Genomic DNA, 15,791 nt, shown 5'->3' with positions numbered 1-15,791 from the left:
GTTTTGTAAACTATGCCCCTATATAACAGACAAGCATAGGAGCATTGTACAGTCACCAAAGCTGCTTCTCCTACTTACAGTGCCACAATCGCCTTTTCACTGCCTCCTGCACGCCACAGTATGTCTGCAATAGCCATGGTGAGGCACTTGGTCCTGTGAACTTCTGAAGGCTGAAGACAACTGCAGTCCAGGAAATGAAAGAAACAGACAAGTACCAAAACATGTATCGGGGAGCTTGCTCCTTAGAGGGGAAACTGCTCCAGTTACAGTGTACACGGATTCATAGCAAGCTTGTAGCTAAAAGAACAAAAGCATTTTTTTTTAGAGATTATTTAGGCATTGGAATGCCTAATAATGAATCTCTGGCCAGTTGCCTCAGAAAATTATCATTTAGGTATATCAGTTCCTTCTATGGTTAAGAAGAAGACAACCTGGATGGCCAACTCAAAAAAATCCTGTGAGTTGAACTGGGAGCTGGTGTTGTTACTGAGGGGACATACCAGGCATAAAGGTACAGCTGAATCCGACCTTTCTCTGAGGATTAAGTGTCTGAATTAAATGCCATAGGAGCGCTCGCTCTGCATGCAGCATGAAAAGTTCTCAGCACTGGCCTGAACAGGTGATAGGAAGGTGTGGTGCTGCTGTTCAGCACCTAAAGGGCTCCAAAGAGGGAGATGCAACTGAAATCCCAATGGAATATGGGCTTTCTGGAACTATTCTTTGAGGTCAACCACCTTAAATCTCATTTTAAGCATTTAGGAAGGTACCTTGGCTCTCATTGACGATAATCAGATCCAGTGAATAGAGCTGTATCTAGAACAACTTCCTCTTTAGATTGCTAGTAAAACAAACTGGGCACAGCGGGTAGCTCTACTCTGAAGTCAGAAGCAAAACAGAAATTTGAGGGAAGCTGATTCACCGAGGCTGCGTGAACAGCTGTTTGGTGCGTTTTGGGGATCTGGACGAGCTAATGCTGATGATAATGACAGTTAGACTGCTGTTATGGGTACTCAGGCTAAGCAGTTGTAAGCTTGCTGGCCTAAGTCTGTGTGCTCTGTGACAATACCCTTGTAATACAGATGAAGCTGAGAGATGAAATGCACAATCTCTCCTTCTAGGAGATTAATAGTAAAGATGGTGTCTGATTTGTAAGGAACGATTAAACAAAACTATTATTATCATTAAGAACAACAGACAAAAATGAAGAGAAGACTAAATAAGGTATGATCAACAACAGGAACTGATTATACCCACATCTATAATCATACCCTGAAAACTAATCTTCCAAAAAAAATAGGGATGCTTTTTTCAGAATACGTATTTATAATCGGTTGGACAAAAATCAGGTGTATGAAGTCTACGGAACAATAATATATTGGCATTTAACGACAAATAAGAATTCTTCTTTAAATCTGTAATAGATGCTTTATATATTAAATATGATTTTTAGTTTATAAAGGCCTTCATACTTAATTTCTTAAGTTTTTATTTCTTAACTCTTGTCAACAAATCTACACCATAATGTTCCTACCTACTACTAATCCTTATCTAAAGTACCATCTGCAATAAACACTATGCTTGCATTTTTTTAATAAGGTCCCAAAGTGATGACCTAAAACATTACGGTAACTGACCCAGTATTGGCCTGTCGACCAATTCTTTCAATACTTTCAGCCCCACTGTTTCTGAAATATTTTCACTTAGATGCTTGGCTTGGAACTTACACAATGATGTGCAAAACTACCGAATATTTAGAGTAGTCTGTTGATCCAAACATGCAAGCAACACTGTCAACGCGTTTCCTAGAAGCTGTGTTTTGTGAAGTCTTCTTAAACCTCCTGTTATTCTAACTTCCAAGATGTGAATGGAGAAATAAAGAACCAGGAGGCCAAAAGTCACATAATGGAGAACTGGCAGGCATAAGAATAAAACGCAGCAGCCATGAGCCTGAAGAAGTGGACAAGAGGTCCGTGCCCCTTGGAAGCACAGAACTGGATTTTCTCTAGTGGCTTCAAGAATGGCAGTCTTCCAAATTCAGATATTATCAGTCTTACGGTGTTACCAGCATCGGAGATGATGTCAAAACCTCTTCCAGGCATTTGAGTAAAAGATCTAATAATTCAAAAGACTAAGCAAGAAACGCCAAACATCAAAAAATTAAACAGACTTTCAAGTTCAATGTCTGACTTGAATATAATATTCCTTTAGAGAATGTTTCCCTCTCTGAAGGATGTGAGACATGGGAAATAATTGGTGAGAGTTTTCAAGCGAAAAAAAATATAATCACAGTTTCCTCTTACCTCTGCCTGTGTTCTAACACAGACACTCAGAACCTGAAGCAGAGCAACTAATTATGTGTCTGAGAGAGGTATCAGAGTAAGGAGGAGACATAATTATTTCTTGAACGTTTAATAAGCCTGAAGTCGAACACTTACTGTGAAGTGGCTAAAATTTGAAAATTCAGGATAGAACTAGAAAGGAATATTAATCCTCTCATTTCAAGCTCTGAGACTTCCCTTTCTTTCTGCCTGACTAAGAATTTCTGCCCATGGCAAACACATCGTACGAAAAATATGTTTATCTTATGCATAAAACAGTCCATCTTGCTATTCTTTTTTAGGAGCCTGCAGGCTTTTAGCATTTCTGTGCATAAAGACAAAGAGCACACCTGCTAACCTGAAATTTCTTGGAGACTTTCTGTATACTTCAGCAGCATTTTTCATACACAAATTATGTAAAAACTAAATCTTTTAAAACCTCGAGGGTAGTAGGAGAGGAAGATAGGAGAGGCAAATATTGCCAAGTAAGCAGGATAGGTTGTAGCTGGCGTGATTTGGGACACTTATAGTTTAAACAACCTGACCTCAGTCCACTTATTTGGGTGCCACATAATTGTATGACATTTACGATTACTGAACCATGCTGAAAAAGGAAAAAGTTAACATCGCTATTTTCACTATAGATGACCTGAGACACAAAGGAACCAGGGAGTAGATGACCAAAGGCTGTCCTCCAAGCTGAAACAAATTATTGTTTTTCACAACCAGAAATAATTCTTCAGTGAATTCTGTGGAGATTCCTGATCAAAAAATCTAAATATATGTTTTCTTTTATGTGGACAAAAGCCTCATTCTGCCTTGAAGCATCTACTCTCATAATCTGAATTAGAATAATAAAGTTTTGCTAGCTAATTTTTGCACTTTTTGAAAGTGTGCTCTGAACAGCAGGCTCTTGATATGAATTACACACTGAAAGAACTGAAGAAGAAAAATGCTAAACTCCATAACGTTGTAGAATTAATTTGACATTACACTCTGTACATGTATTATACCACTGACCCCATCTCTTTATCAGTCCATGCTAATTGCCTCTAAGGCAATTGCTGCAAGGAACATGCAATTTTCAAGTGATGAATTCATAGCATCTCGTTTATTTGGCCCTTGTCTTGGGGTCCACAAGCAATCAGTGCCAATAATAACGAGGAACAGCAGTAGTAGTGGTGACAGTAAAACTTCTAGTATTGTATTTAGACTCTAAGCCTCATTTTCAACATTTCTAATGGCTTACTAGGTGTCTTTTATCAGGACTGCCTACCCACTAGTACTGCTGGACCTGGGCACCCCCTAGGGCTTGGTGATCCTTTGATTAACTGTCACCTCCCATCCTGGGTGCTAAAAACAAGTAATGATGTTCTACAGGTGCCCATTTCTTTCCAAGAGTGAGGCAAATAGCCCAGACTGAATTTACATTAGGTGCCAGTCAGATGAAACTAAGGAAAAAGAACAGAGTCCCTGCCACTTTCCTAAACAGTTCTAAGCAGAAAAGTGTATATTTAAGACCAAATTTTCAGACATGATGAACATTTTTACACTGCAAGGTAATGAAGTTCAAGAAAATTCTCAGCAGGAAAGCTTTTCTTCAGGCTAAATTGGGATCAGTGTATCACCCACAAAAAACAGAAGGTGGTGGCAGCGTAAACCAGTAAAATACTGTTATCCCTCTCCAACATACTGTACCTATAAAGCACAGGAAAACTTTGTGAAATTTTTCTTTTGTAATGGACTTAATTTCTTATTGAAAATAAAAGGCAAACACCAGAAGCCCGGCAGTAATTTTTTTTATATATTATTTTCCAGTATTTCATTGAATAAGCTCTGTTCCTTTAGCAAAGTGACAAGTACATTAATATTATAGCAGTCCAAGCAATTTTCCTTGACATTAGCAATACTTGAAAATATGCCTTTAAAGTAAGTAGAAAATACACACACAGAATTTAAATTCACATTAAGGAGTTTAACTGTGAAAGATCAAACACAGTAGCAAGAAAATAGAAGTATAACTATAACTAATTTTTCAGCCTTCCTGAGATTCTTAGTCTCAGAAACTGCATGAATTTCATGGTCTTTCAAACCCTGATTACATTTTCTTTGAAATCAAATTTCCATGGGATGTCAAGGTTAAATAATTTTCACTGGCCTCAATTCAAGCTGTTGAATTTTTTTAGAGGTTCTTGGGTTAATCAGAAGCAAGTAATTATAAAAATAAAACACCAACCTCTAAATTCCTGCAGTTGAAAGGGAAGTAAATACAAGTAAATCATATGCTACTTTGTTTCTGTCTCAGAGACAAAGAGAACTTCAATAAGTTCAAACTCGAAAGGCTACTGGGTGGCTGCAGCAGAGAAAAAAAATTTTACTTCCGTATGGAAAATACTTCTGGTGTCAATTGCTGACTTACCGAGTGTCTTTATTTCTGTTACTGTCTGCAAAGATAAGCTGTTGTAGGACACAAGCTTGAACTGCAGCCAGTACTCCACATGGGCCACCCTGAGGGGAATAACGGGACACTCCATGAGCAAAACAATTTGCAATGTTTGATGCTGGTGAACACTTTCGCAAGCCGTGTGCTTCCATCCAGGCACAAGCCATATTTTCATCTATCTCTTTCCATCTATGACTTTGCAGTGTTGTCTGTTGCCATACTTTTTTGGCAAGCCAATGAAAATCAGTGTTACAAACTGGTATTGTGTTTCCCACCTATTTTTCCTGAAAATGCCTAGACACCTATAAGGCCAAAATAAAGTTCTTTTTTTAAAATCTGTTCTGTGATTATGCAAACAAAAGCTCTCCTGATCGCTATTGAGCCACAGTCTACCTTGACTTCCAGAGAGAAATCAAACCTGACTGTTTCCCAAAGGGTGAAAATAAGCCTTGCTCCTTTACCTCCCCATTATGCCTCCCCTCAAGTTCCCACTTGCATCACTAAACAAAGATTTCAGTTTTATGCATAGCCCTCTGCACCAGGGAGCCATCTCACTGGGGGAGAGAGAGAAACCAAAGGATGTTAGAACCTTTTAAATGATTAATGTTGGGAAAAAAATCACAATACCAACAAATACCATACTAACTTTAAACTTTATGGAAAATAAATTTATAGCTGTTTTGAAAGACTGTGGGAGGGGGTAGCAATGTATTTCCGTCTCCTTGCTTATTCCCTGCCATTAGCCCACCTGACCCCATTGCATGACCAAGGCCTGTTCCTACGGGTTAACTATATGGCAAAGACAGCTGCACAAGTTGTCCAGAGAAGCAAACAGTATGCCCTCTTCTTGCCTAGAAAACTTCATCCAGCATAACTCTCCTTCTCTTGTCACTCAGTTGTCAGGTGCTTCGTATCTTATTATTTACTCAAGCAGTTTGCTGAGGAGACAGAGAAAAGCCATCATTTGTCTGGAACATCTATGCATGAAGGAAGCAGGCTATGCAGGACACAAGGCTAACAACACAGATACCACAATACTACACATCACTTTGGTAGCACTAGGAATTGCTGCAGCTTAACAGAGGATTCAGCTTATTAAATCCCACAGATGCTGTCCCATGTGTCCGTCAGCACATGCTGCCATTCTCAGAAATGGGTTCATTCTTAACATTAGGAAGTCCATAACTTTAACACAGGTCCTCCCTAAACCAGCATCCCATACAGGCTGACGTATCAGAGTTAGGCTAGGCTAGGCTAGAGCCTACCCAGGTAAAGTAAGAAAAACTATGAGGGTAAGAAAGTATGGACCACCCAGAAGGTTTTCTGGAGAATCTGTGTTCTGATTTTAACCCATGCCAAAGTCTACACTGCTGTTACTCTCCATAGCATGAGATTAACCCAGGATCGCACTGCTGTCATATGCACCCCTGATTTCCTCTGTAGATCATAACCAGGCTGTGATGAGTCAGTTTACAATCTATCAAAGTCCTCTCAAAACCCTGGAGCAGCATGAAGAGTGCAGCCAGCAAAGTGATTTTCAAATAGCAATGTGATCAAAGTGATCAGTATAACTCTCAGGTTGTCCTAAGTACAGCATCAAGCCTAAGGGAGCAGGACCTGCAGGTACATGCAGTATGCACAGTATGCAAAGTAGAAAACAAAGGTCCTGTAATTAGGAAATGGCTTAGACATTGATACCTTCCATTTTCTCATTTATATTACACACAAACTACCCCTCTATAATTATTTATATAACTAATGAGTGCATCATCTGAAATATTTTAAGGCAAAAAGCACGGTTTATTTCAGTCCACCAAGGAAAGCCTCCCAGTTAAAATAATTATGGGAATCATTGTAAGTGTCTTCTTACAGCACCACAGAAACTTAACGTGGGAGAGCAACAAACAATTGTTCAGTTGAAATGAACTTTGGAAGTGAGGCGGCATATACTAAGTATCTGAAATAAACACATCTAAGCAAAATACCTCGGTTTACCATTCCTGCTGTGGAATTTACAGTAGGGAATTTAATGGCCAGTGAGACGTTAGAAGTGATGAGACATCCTTTCTCTAGCAGCAGGGTCTGGAAACACTGAAGTAACATTACTGTGGACCAGTGAACATTATTGCCATGATTCCTTTCGGAGTTTAAATTAATATTTAATACCTTTTTTTTTTTTTTCTGTTAGGCTTTATTTAAACATAAGAAGCTTTGTTCTGAGATCGTCAGCCTAATTAAATATTTAACTAAAAAGGTAAATTAATTAAATGTCTTAATGACATGTTTATCAGCCATTCTCCTTGCCCCAAAGCCTCTTTTCCTCTCATTTCCACATAGTACATAATGGTCTAATTCTCTCAGGCCAGATAAAGATTTTATGCATCAGTGCAGAGAGTTGATGAGTGTTTTGTAAAGAGGAGTCTACTCTGTCCCTAGTTTTTACTGAAGTCATAGAATCATAGAATCCTTAAGGTTGGAAAAGACCTCTAGGATCATCAAGTCCAACCATCAACCCAACACCACCATGGCTCCTAAACCATGCCCTGAAGTGCCACGTCTGCAAGTCTTTTAAATATCCCCAGGGGTGGTGACTCCCCCACCTCTCTGGGCAGCCTGTGCCAGGGCCTGACCGCTCTTTCAGGGAAGAAATTCCTGAAACTCCTTTCGGGTAGTTGTAGAGAGCGATAAGGTCTCCCCTCAGCCTCCTCTTCTCCTTGCTCATAAAAGGTGCATGGATATCCCAGAAGCATATGTACAGAGTCACAGGGCAGAGGCAAAAGCATTAAGATGCAGCTGAGGAGGATGCATTTTTACAATGGATCTGTTTGATTTTGGAGGTGGCTACATATCCTGTGCCCCATGTGTGGTCCCTGGTCTGAGTCTACGCACTGTCCAGCTGAGAAGCCAGGCTGACCAAGTGCATCCAGCATACAGAGCGGAAGGACAGTCTGAAGCACTGCAGTCTCAGTGTGTAAGAGTCAGGTGCCAAGGCAAGGTTGATGAGATAGACACCAGATGAGTGAGTCTCCCACTGAATGCCCTAGATCACAGAGATCTTTGTTAGCACCAAAAATTTCTATGGCTTGGGTACATGCTTTCCAGGCTGACCCTAGTCATGGCATGATGGTTTTATCAGCTCTGGTCACCACAAGGACCTGCTGGGGATTTTAGAAAGGACCACTTGGTAGATGATGCCTAGGAACTGCTGAAAACTTTGGTTTAGGGAGGAGCTGGCATCTTGTGGCTGCAGTCCAGAATTACAGAAACATGGCTGCAAGAAAGGTGGTCCCACCAGCAGTCCCAGTGTCCCAGGCCCAGTTACAGTGCAGGGGCATTTGTCCCTTTTATTTTAGGAATAAGCCTCATCATGTCACCCCCATATCTTTAAGAGGCAAACCCCTTGTGATTTCCCAGGCACTGCAGGCAATTCTTGCTATGTCCCCCCATTTTAAGACAGATCAAGCTCTATCTCAAGCTTGTTAAACATTGCCCCCACATATCCTTCTTCTCTTAAGCCCCACCCTTGATTTATGCCCTTTTATTCTTTTATCACCACTAGCTTTCAGCTGAAGTGGCTTGTCTTTCTCCCTACGAATAACTCCCCGTCACACACACACACACGCACACTTTCTGTAGCTACTTCAAGCTCCCCTCAGAAATATTCCATCCATCTCAGGACTCCTAACAAGACTTGACAAGGTGACATCATCCAGTGGTACCAGAGAAGATAAAGAAAGAAAAAAGACTTTACAAGATTTTTTTTCACTGCTGAAACACACAACCATGGTAAACTCAGTGTAAAATGCAAAGATCGCCTTAAGGAAGTGATTTACAGTACCTTTTTTTGCACAATGCCGTATTTTAACTGTGGCATGTTATTAAATGTAAAACTCTGTATTTTCCATTCCTCACTGAAGCAACAAAGACTAGAGCCAAACAAAAGAATTTTCAATTCCTATAAAAAAAAAAAGAAGGAAAAAATGTCTCGTTTTAAGAACAAATCCAAAGCACAGGTATGTTTTCTTGCAGTAGTTTGTAGAAAAGAAAGGAGAATTGTGGAAGGGCAATGACTAACTCCCTATAATCACCCTTTTCTGTTTTATACATACCGTAAATAGCAACACTCAAATGAAAAGGAGCAATTTTTTCCTTTTCCTGCAATATTCCTTCAACTCATAATGCTGTGTGCTGCTCAGCATAGGAAACTGTTCATGCAGATCGTCTGGGGCACAGTTTCCCATGAAAGCATTAGAGAGTATTGCCTTAAATTTAACAGCTAGATGAGCAACGCCTACTGACAGTTACATCAGGGAGAAAAGGACCCTGCCAGACACAGTATGGAGAAAAGGCAGCTCGTTTGGCCTGTCAAAGTTTCTGGTATGAGATAAACATTACTCAAATGTTTGACTGCTGTATGTCCTATGGCATATCGGCATAAGCCAAATTCAGATCTTGGCCCTGAACAACTGCAGGCCACTGCTATTCAGGAACAGCTAACCTGAACTTTGCATCTGTGCTAAATTAAAGCTGAGTAAATAAGAACAGACTGCTCAGTGTTTCATAGCTACTTGGATCTCTTTGATCTAGAAATGAAATTGGAAGACACCCTCATTATCTTTTTTTTTGTTTGTTTTTTTTTCTCCCCTCTCTAAATGGGAAGGAAAATATTAAAAGTATGAAATGGTTCCATCTCTGCTCAAAATAAGGAAGATAAGCAAGGGAGAAATAGCGATAGGGCAATAATAAACTTGTTCTGAACCACTGCCAATTGAAAGGACAGGAGAATAAGCACATGAATAGCTGACTAGAGGCATTAATAATAATTCAAGCTTCATTAATTAAAGCTATTTTCTGTACTTCAAGTGGGCTGATGCATTCTGGCGTGCTCTTCTGGTATTTTTCTGAATTTTGGACGGGCATCCCTACATTATTTTTTCACCTGAATACCAAATAAGGAATACACTCAGGAATGAATGCAGCACATGATAAATCACACACAAACATGCAACTCAGAGCAATCCATTGCAGCTTTGGCTAACTTAGCTGAAATAACATCCTTGCACATCTGTTTGTATTTACCATCATAGTCAGTCTTACCTTTGCAAGAGAAATATCAATTGCCTTTGATACTATTTGAAGCATATACATTGATGAAAGATCCGGGTTCTTACTAACTTCTCCAGTTATTTCTTCATCCTCAACATCAACTGAAAGAAAAAAAAAATCATATAATGTGTTGGTGAAAAAAATTGCTTCCCTGGCAGGCTCAGTGCCAGGGAGTCGTCAATATGACAATGACATGTTCTTGTCATCTTTCTTTATAAAAAAGAAAATATAGTTTCAGCCAGAAAGGACAGATAAAAAATGCATGAGCCAGCCTTTGTTTGATTACTTCTTAATGACTTCTTTACAGAGTCTTCACCAAGAAGTTAACAGCAAATGCAATTACTCTGAATCAACTAAGAGTTACATAAGAAGTGACTTAGATGTATTTGCTTACAGCTGCTCTGAAGAATATGCTGGCAAAAGCCAAACTGAAGCTTGACGTAACTTACCTAATTCTAGGACATCTTTCATCTGGTCTTCTTTATAGCAAGTGGATGTTGGAGACTTCCTACATTAAAATGAATAAAAAAATGAATGACCAAATGTTCGCTTTTAATGAGGAAAGTTGTTTGAATAAACAAGAAGAAATATGGAGAATTCCCATACAAAGATATAAATTTGTGTGTGTGTGTGTATGTATATACAGACAGAGGGGGTGTGTGTGGGGGTGTGAGGAGGGAGGGAGAGAGAATAAAAGGTGCAGATAGATAATAAACATACTCAATGGCTTTTACCTTTAGGTTTTAAAATGTTTTATACAAAGGAGCTCAGTCTCACTAACATTTTTGGATAAAGAAATAAATGGCGTTACAGCAAAAATGTTTTCAGTGGAAGAAAGCTGAACTTCGGGAGTTCATCAGGCAAAGCAGCCAGTGCAGAGCAATACACTGCAACTGATTCAGGACTTCAGTCCTGTTTCAACATCGGTTTCATTTCCTCTGTGTGATTTCAGTGTATGTCAGGTCCTGCAAGCTCATATACCGGGGCAGATTTTATACTGCCCTGAATTTCAAGAGAGGATATTCACATATATGTGACTGGCTCTGAGTTTGAAGGATCAGGACACAAATAAAATTTACATCCCTGACAGGGAGCAGGATGAGATTCAAGTCAGTCATTAAACTACTTGAAATATCTAAATATCGTAAGTGGGAATGGGTGTTAGACCAGCTTCTTTTAGCAGGGTAAATTTTTATTCCACTAATACGTAGCAGGTTTTCAACTGCCCCTGTGATTTAATCATATATTACACAAATAACAGGTCAAAAAATTCATATTAAAAACTGCAAGAAGGACTAAGCATTTAAACTTAGCTGTGAAGTCAGAACTTAAATAGAATGTTAGATTTTCAGAGCTGAGCTGGGTTTATTCTTCCTGTTGAATTCATACCAAAATGAATTCAGAACCAAGGAAAAGTTTCAAATAACTACTGTAAAAGGATGATCTTCTATTTTTTCAAAAGAGCAATACTGCATCATTGCCTTTGCTTTGGAAAAAAGGTACTGCACTGATAGTCCTTCCAAAAATAGTATGGAATATTTTCCTCAGCAACATTCTCTGTATGCACAATGTTATTATAGCAACAAATACTGTCATATCACATACTTTCCACTAACTTAATTTCCTTTTTCAGTGTGTGAAAGATGAATAAAAAGAGAACACAGACATATCACACTCAGGACTTTTCCAGTTTAAAAGCATTTTGGCACCTTTCTCACTGACGGCCTTTGATACTATAAGAAAAGAAACACTTCTGTTTTTCTGTAGAAACAAGTTAAAGGATTTATGCAATGAAATGTGGATGGCCACAGTTCACAAAAGGTAGACTGGAAATTAATCACCCATGTTACTAGGGGCTTGAGGTAAATATAAATATGTTGCCCAGAAGGTCAATATAAATAAGAGGATTGAGAACAAATTTGTACGGTGGCATAAGTATTGAGCTTTCACTGAATATAACAGTTCTTTTAATGTGATACTAAGTTTATCATAGCTGACTGTGGTATATTTTATAATATAACCACATATGTCCTCTTGGTTTTTGCTAATATTGAATTTCAGCTGAGATTTCTATCTGCTAGCTACTTGCTGGTGTTTTCATTTCTCCTGAGCAGTGAGAGGGTCTCAATGACACTAAATTTGCCAATAAAATGTTTTTCAGCCAAGTACTCATGTCACTTAACTGCACTTAGGCATAACCACTATCCACGATTTTGTTTTTGTTGGTTTTTTTTTTTTTTCTGAGATTCCACACTATTGTCTCCTGTTTCCTAGAGAATAATGTGTTTCTTCCTAGGTCAACCCATTTTGATCTAGTTTTGCAAAAACAGAGCTCTTAACACTTAAGAATGCAGCGCTACAAGTTGCAGCAACCCACCCAGCCTCAGTTGCTGTTGCAGAAGGGCTTGGGTGTCCTATAGGTACTGTATCATATCTCCCAGCTTCATCAGATGTCTTGGACAGCCTAGAGTCTCAAATAGCGCTACACGCCCATGTTTAGGCATACACATCGCTCCCTACGTCAAATTAGCACCCTTGATTCATTCTTGTCCCAAACAGTTCTCAGCAGTATTTCATCTGGAAAGATCTATAAATGAAAACAAAGTCAGCTGTGGTACCATTCATCTATAGCTCACCTGGCACTGGTTTTTGTAATATCATTGCGTTCTGGAAAGCCTAAATGATTTTGGTTCTACACCCATTCCCGGGAGAACCAAGCCTGGGAATCAAAGTGTTTTGAATTTTCAAGGCACAAGGAAATTCCCATTAAGTTGAGGAAAGTGCTGACATCAAAGATTGATGTAGGGTGTTTTCTGGTTAAGTGGGGTATTTTTGCAGGTGTAGATTCCCTCCTTAAGGGGAACTTGTGTTTCTCAAAACACTGTCAGGACAGTTATTGCATTTTCCATTTCAGCAGATGGTTAGTGTTCCAGGAAAATTTATTGTACTCGTAAAACCATAGAGTTAGACTACTTAGGAAGGGGGAAGTCATCCATCATGGCAGAAAAATGGGAAAGGAAGAAAATATGTTTCATTATAAACATACTATACAGGACTTTCTCTAAATATTTGAACATTCCTATCTGATCTTCACACACTGCAGAAAACTGAATTTACGCAGAATAGCTGAACTCGCGGAGAAAGCACTTCTCTGCACAATAATGCATGTATATTCTGCTACTTCCTATTTACACTACCCTACCCAAGAGGTCAACTAAACAAAGGGGCTTAAAAAATAAACAGATCGTCTGTGGCTTTAAGATGACTGAGCTGGTAAAACTTATTTTCACTGCCTGATTACAACAGCTTTTCTACCGGGCATATATATTTTCTGCATAATAATTTAGTGTTAGAAGGATGCCTAGAAGTCGCAATGCAATCTTCCAGTCCCGTGCTGTTATGCCACATACGGACGTATACAACACTCTTGGTATAGTGAGAGCTGGAGAGCAGGTAAGAGAAAAATTAGACCCTGTTACTATTTGCAAAAGGGTAAACAAGACCATTACACACACTGCAGCCTGCCACTGCTTTGGGCAAAATTATAAAAAAATGAGTTATTAAAAGCAATTGTAAATATGCAAAGGAAATGATCAAAATTGATACCAGGCAATATATTTCTATGGGAAAAAGACCTTCTCAAGAAGATTTAATATAAATTCTGCCATGCTTGCACGTCTGGTTGACAAAGGTAACAGCACATACACTTAATTTCTCCAAACTTCCTTTTGAGTTCAAACCTGCATCTGATATGATTGGCACACTAGCAGTATGGAAAATTAATTCATGAACAGGTGGCTCACTGACAGATATAAAAAAGGTAAGTGGAAAACTTGTCATTGAAAGGGTCATTCCTAACAAGCTCACACGTGAATCTGAATTTGTCCTGCTGAATTGTGGTAACTCTAGTGACAATTCAGAGGAAAACTACATCTCTGATGAGAAGGTTTGTATGTGAAAAAAATATGATGATAATCACGGGTTGAACTCCAAGACGGTTTGAACTGCACGATGAGTTGGGCTCACCTGAGCAGAATGCTCTCTCATAGGCAACGAAGGGGTATTTATCTCCAGCTCTAAAACCAGACCTGCTATAATAAAAATGTAGCTCCTTTATGCACACTGTACTCTATCGCAGATTTTTCGATGAAACACCCCCACACTGGAATTTTCAAGGAGCACAGCACCACTGGTGTGAACTGACCGTTACATTCTGCAACTCAGAAGAGTTGCCAGCAAATCAAACAAGTGTCAGCAAAACAAAACAGGGAGCTAAAATTCCATTAAACACAGATGCTTACAAGACACCAGCTAAGCAGCACTATATAAAGCATCAAAAAGGGTACCCAGACTTCAACACTCAACCAACTCACATCAATGGGGGTGAATACAACGCTCCGTTCTGTTTGTCGTACATCAAGTACACACTCTGTTTGGCTTTGGCCTTCAATTTTTAGGCCATTTATTTTAAGGATGTGGAATTTTCATGGCTTTATGTTTCCCAGCAGAAACCTTAGATTTTTAACTGTCCAAACCACTGTAACCTGAGAGATTTTAGCAATATCAATTATCTTCCTGAAAGCTCATATCAATTGTTACATTGGAAGAACACAAAAGCTTTCACTGAGAAGTGGGATAGTTCTCTTATCTCATTTTATTATAAAAAAGGTGAATACAGACAACAGCCTGGTGAGCTCATGTACTGCAGAAAGAGATTTAACCTCCTGGTAAAGTAATCCTAGGGACAGTAACACACAGAGGGGCAAAAAGTCCTTGTGCTACCTACAGACAACTGATTGCTTTTAAGGACCAGGTAATTTCTTATGCTGCTTCCTACCGTGCTCCCCCTGATGCTCTTACATGGACACAGTGAAAGATAACAGGGTGAAGCTCAACCAGCAGAATAGGATGTATATTGTCTGCTCTTGCTTTACATTTGAGAAGATCTCAAAAGAGTCCCTCTATGTTTGCACAAACAAGGCAAATTCTCAATTGACTGAAAGCGTTTTAGGCAATGGGCTCGACCTTTCCAGTTTTACATCCTTTCCAAAAATAAAGAAATGATACAGAAGCCATTTGTCATTTCCAGTAATTGGAAAGCGCTTCTTCCTATGGAGTGCTGGAAAAATACTAAAAGGGCAAATGGCAGCACACACAGATTTTATGTCAAAGGCTCTGATGCCATAAATCCGTTGGCACAAAATAAAAGTCACAATAGTTTATTACTTTTATTTTGCGTTCTTTTTTCCGGTCCAAGCATTATGTTATAAGAGGTGTTATGCAACTCCAGATACCTGAAGGTTTTCCACTGCTGAGTGATTTGGCAACTATAATCTCTTTCCCTCTCTTTCTGTATATGGGCTAGTTGAATCCATACCCCCCAGGGATGACCCCATTTTGTTTGCAGCCACTCTTGTGACTGCCAATTGCAAGAGTCAAATAAAAACTCCTTCCCCGGCTGGCAGCTGAGCACCCTCCAGGAGGGTTCGGTTACTCTCTCGGGGCAGGTGCCGACTGCGCTATTCTTACTGTGCTTCCTGCCTACAAAGCCACACCGAAACATTGACGAAAGCTTGAGATGATGCCATGTGCTTCTTCGTGTGGCTTAAGGACAATGCCTGGGGCTACGCACAGATCACGAACAGACAAAGGTGGAAGGAAACATGCAAAGGTAATTTACCATCAGGCTGCTCACATTCTGCATTCCTTTCCATTCTTTTATCTGAAATGTTGCACTCTGACTAAGCTTCTATTTCCTAGAAATGCCACCATTGCCAATACATCCTCTTCCTCTCATAGACGGAAAAATTTAATGAATTCCTCAGATATTGCTCATACACACTGCATGTCACTGAGTGTGCTGGCATATACTGAAATCACTTGGCGTTTTCTGACTGATTTTAACCAGGCTGTAGTTTATAACC

At 39.4% G+C, this 15,791-nt stretch overlaps 1 protein-coding gene across 2 annotated transcripts in view; it reads right to left on the bottom strand.

Moving 5' to 3' along the window:
* The window catches only part of MINDY4 (MINDY lysine 48 deubiquitinase 4), a 75,736-nt gene that overhangs the window by 40,747 nt on the left and 19,198 nt on the right, over positions 1–15,791 (bottom strand). For both annotated transcript variants that reach the window (XM_009508492.2, XM_064445136.1), the window contains exons 6-10: positions 10,317–10,375; positions 9,859–9,968; positions 8,600–8,716; positions 4,738–4,826; positions 79–180 (exon numbers count right to left, since the gene is read on the bottom strand). In XM_009508492.2, coding sequence (XP_009506787.2) covers positions 79–180; positions 4,738–4,826; positions 8,600–8,716; positions 9,859–9,968; positions 10,317–10,375 — 477 coding nt within the window. The remainder of the gene's footprint in view (positions 1–78; positions 181–4,737; positions 4,827–8,599; positions 8,717–9,858; positions 9,969–10,316; positions 10,376–15,791) is intronic.

Source organism: Phalacrocorax carbo, chromosome 2 (assembly GCF_963921805.1).
Source record: "Phalacrocorax carbo chromosome 2, bPhaCar2.1, whole genome shotgun sequence".
NCBI lineage: Eukaryota > Metazoa > Chordata > Aves > Suliformes > Phalacrocoracidae > Phalacrocorax > Phalacrocorax carbo.
Note: the sequence above shows the minus strand (reverse complement) of the source record. Positions and strands in the feature narration are given on the sequence as shown.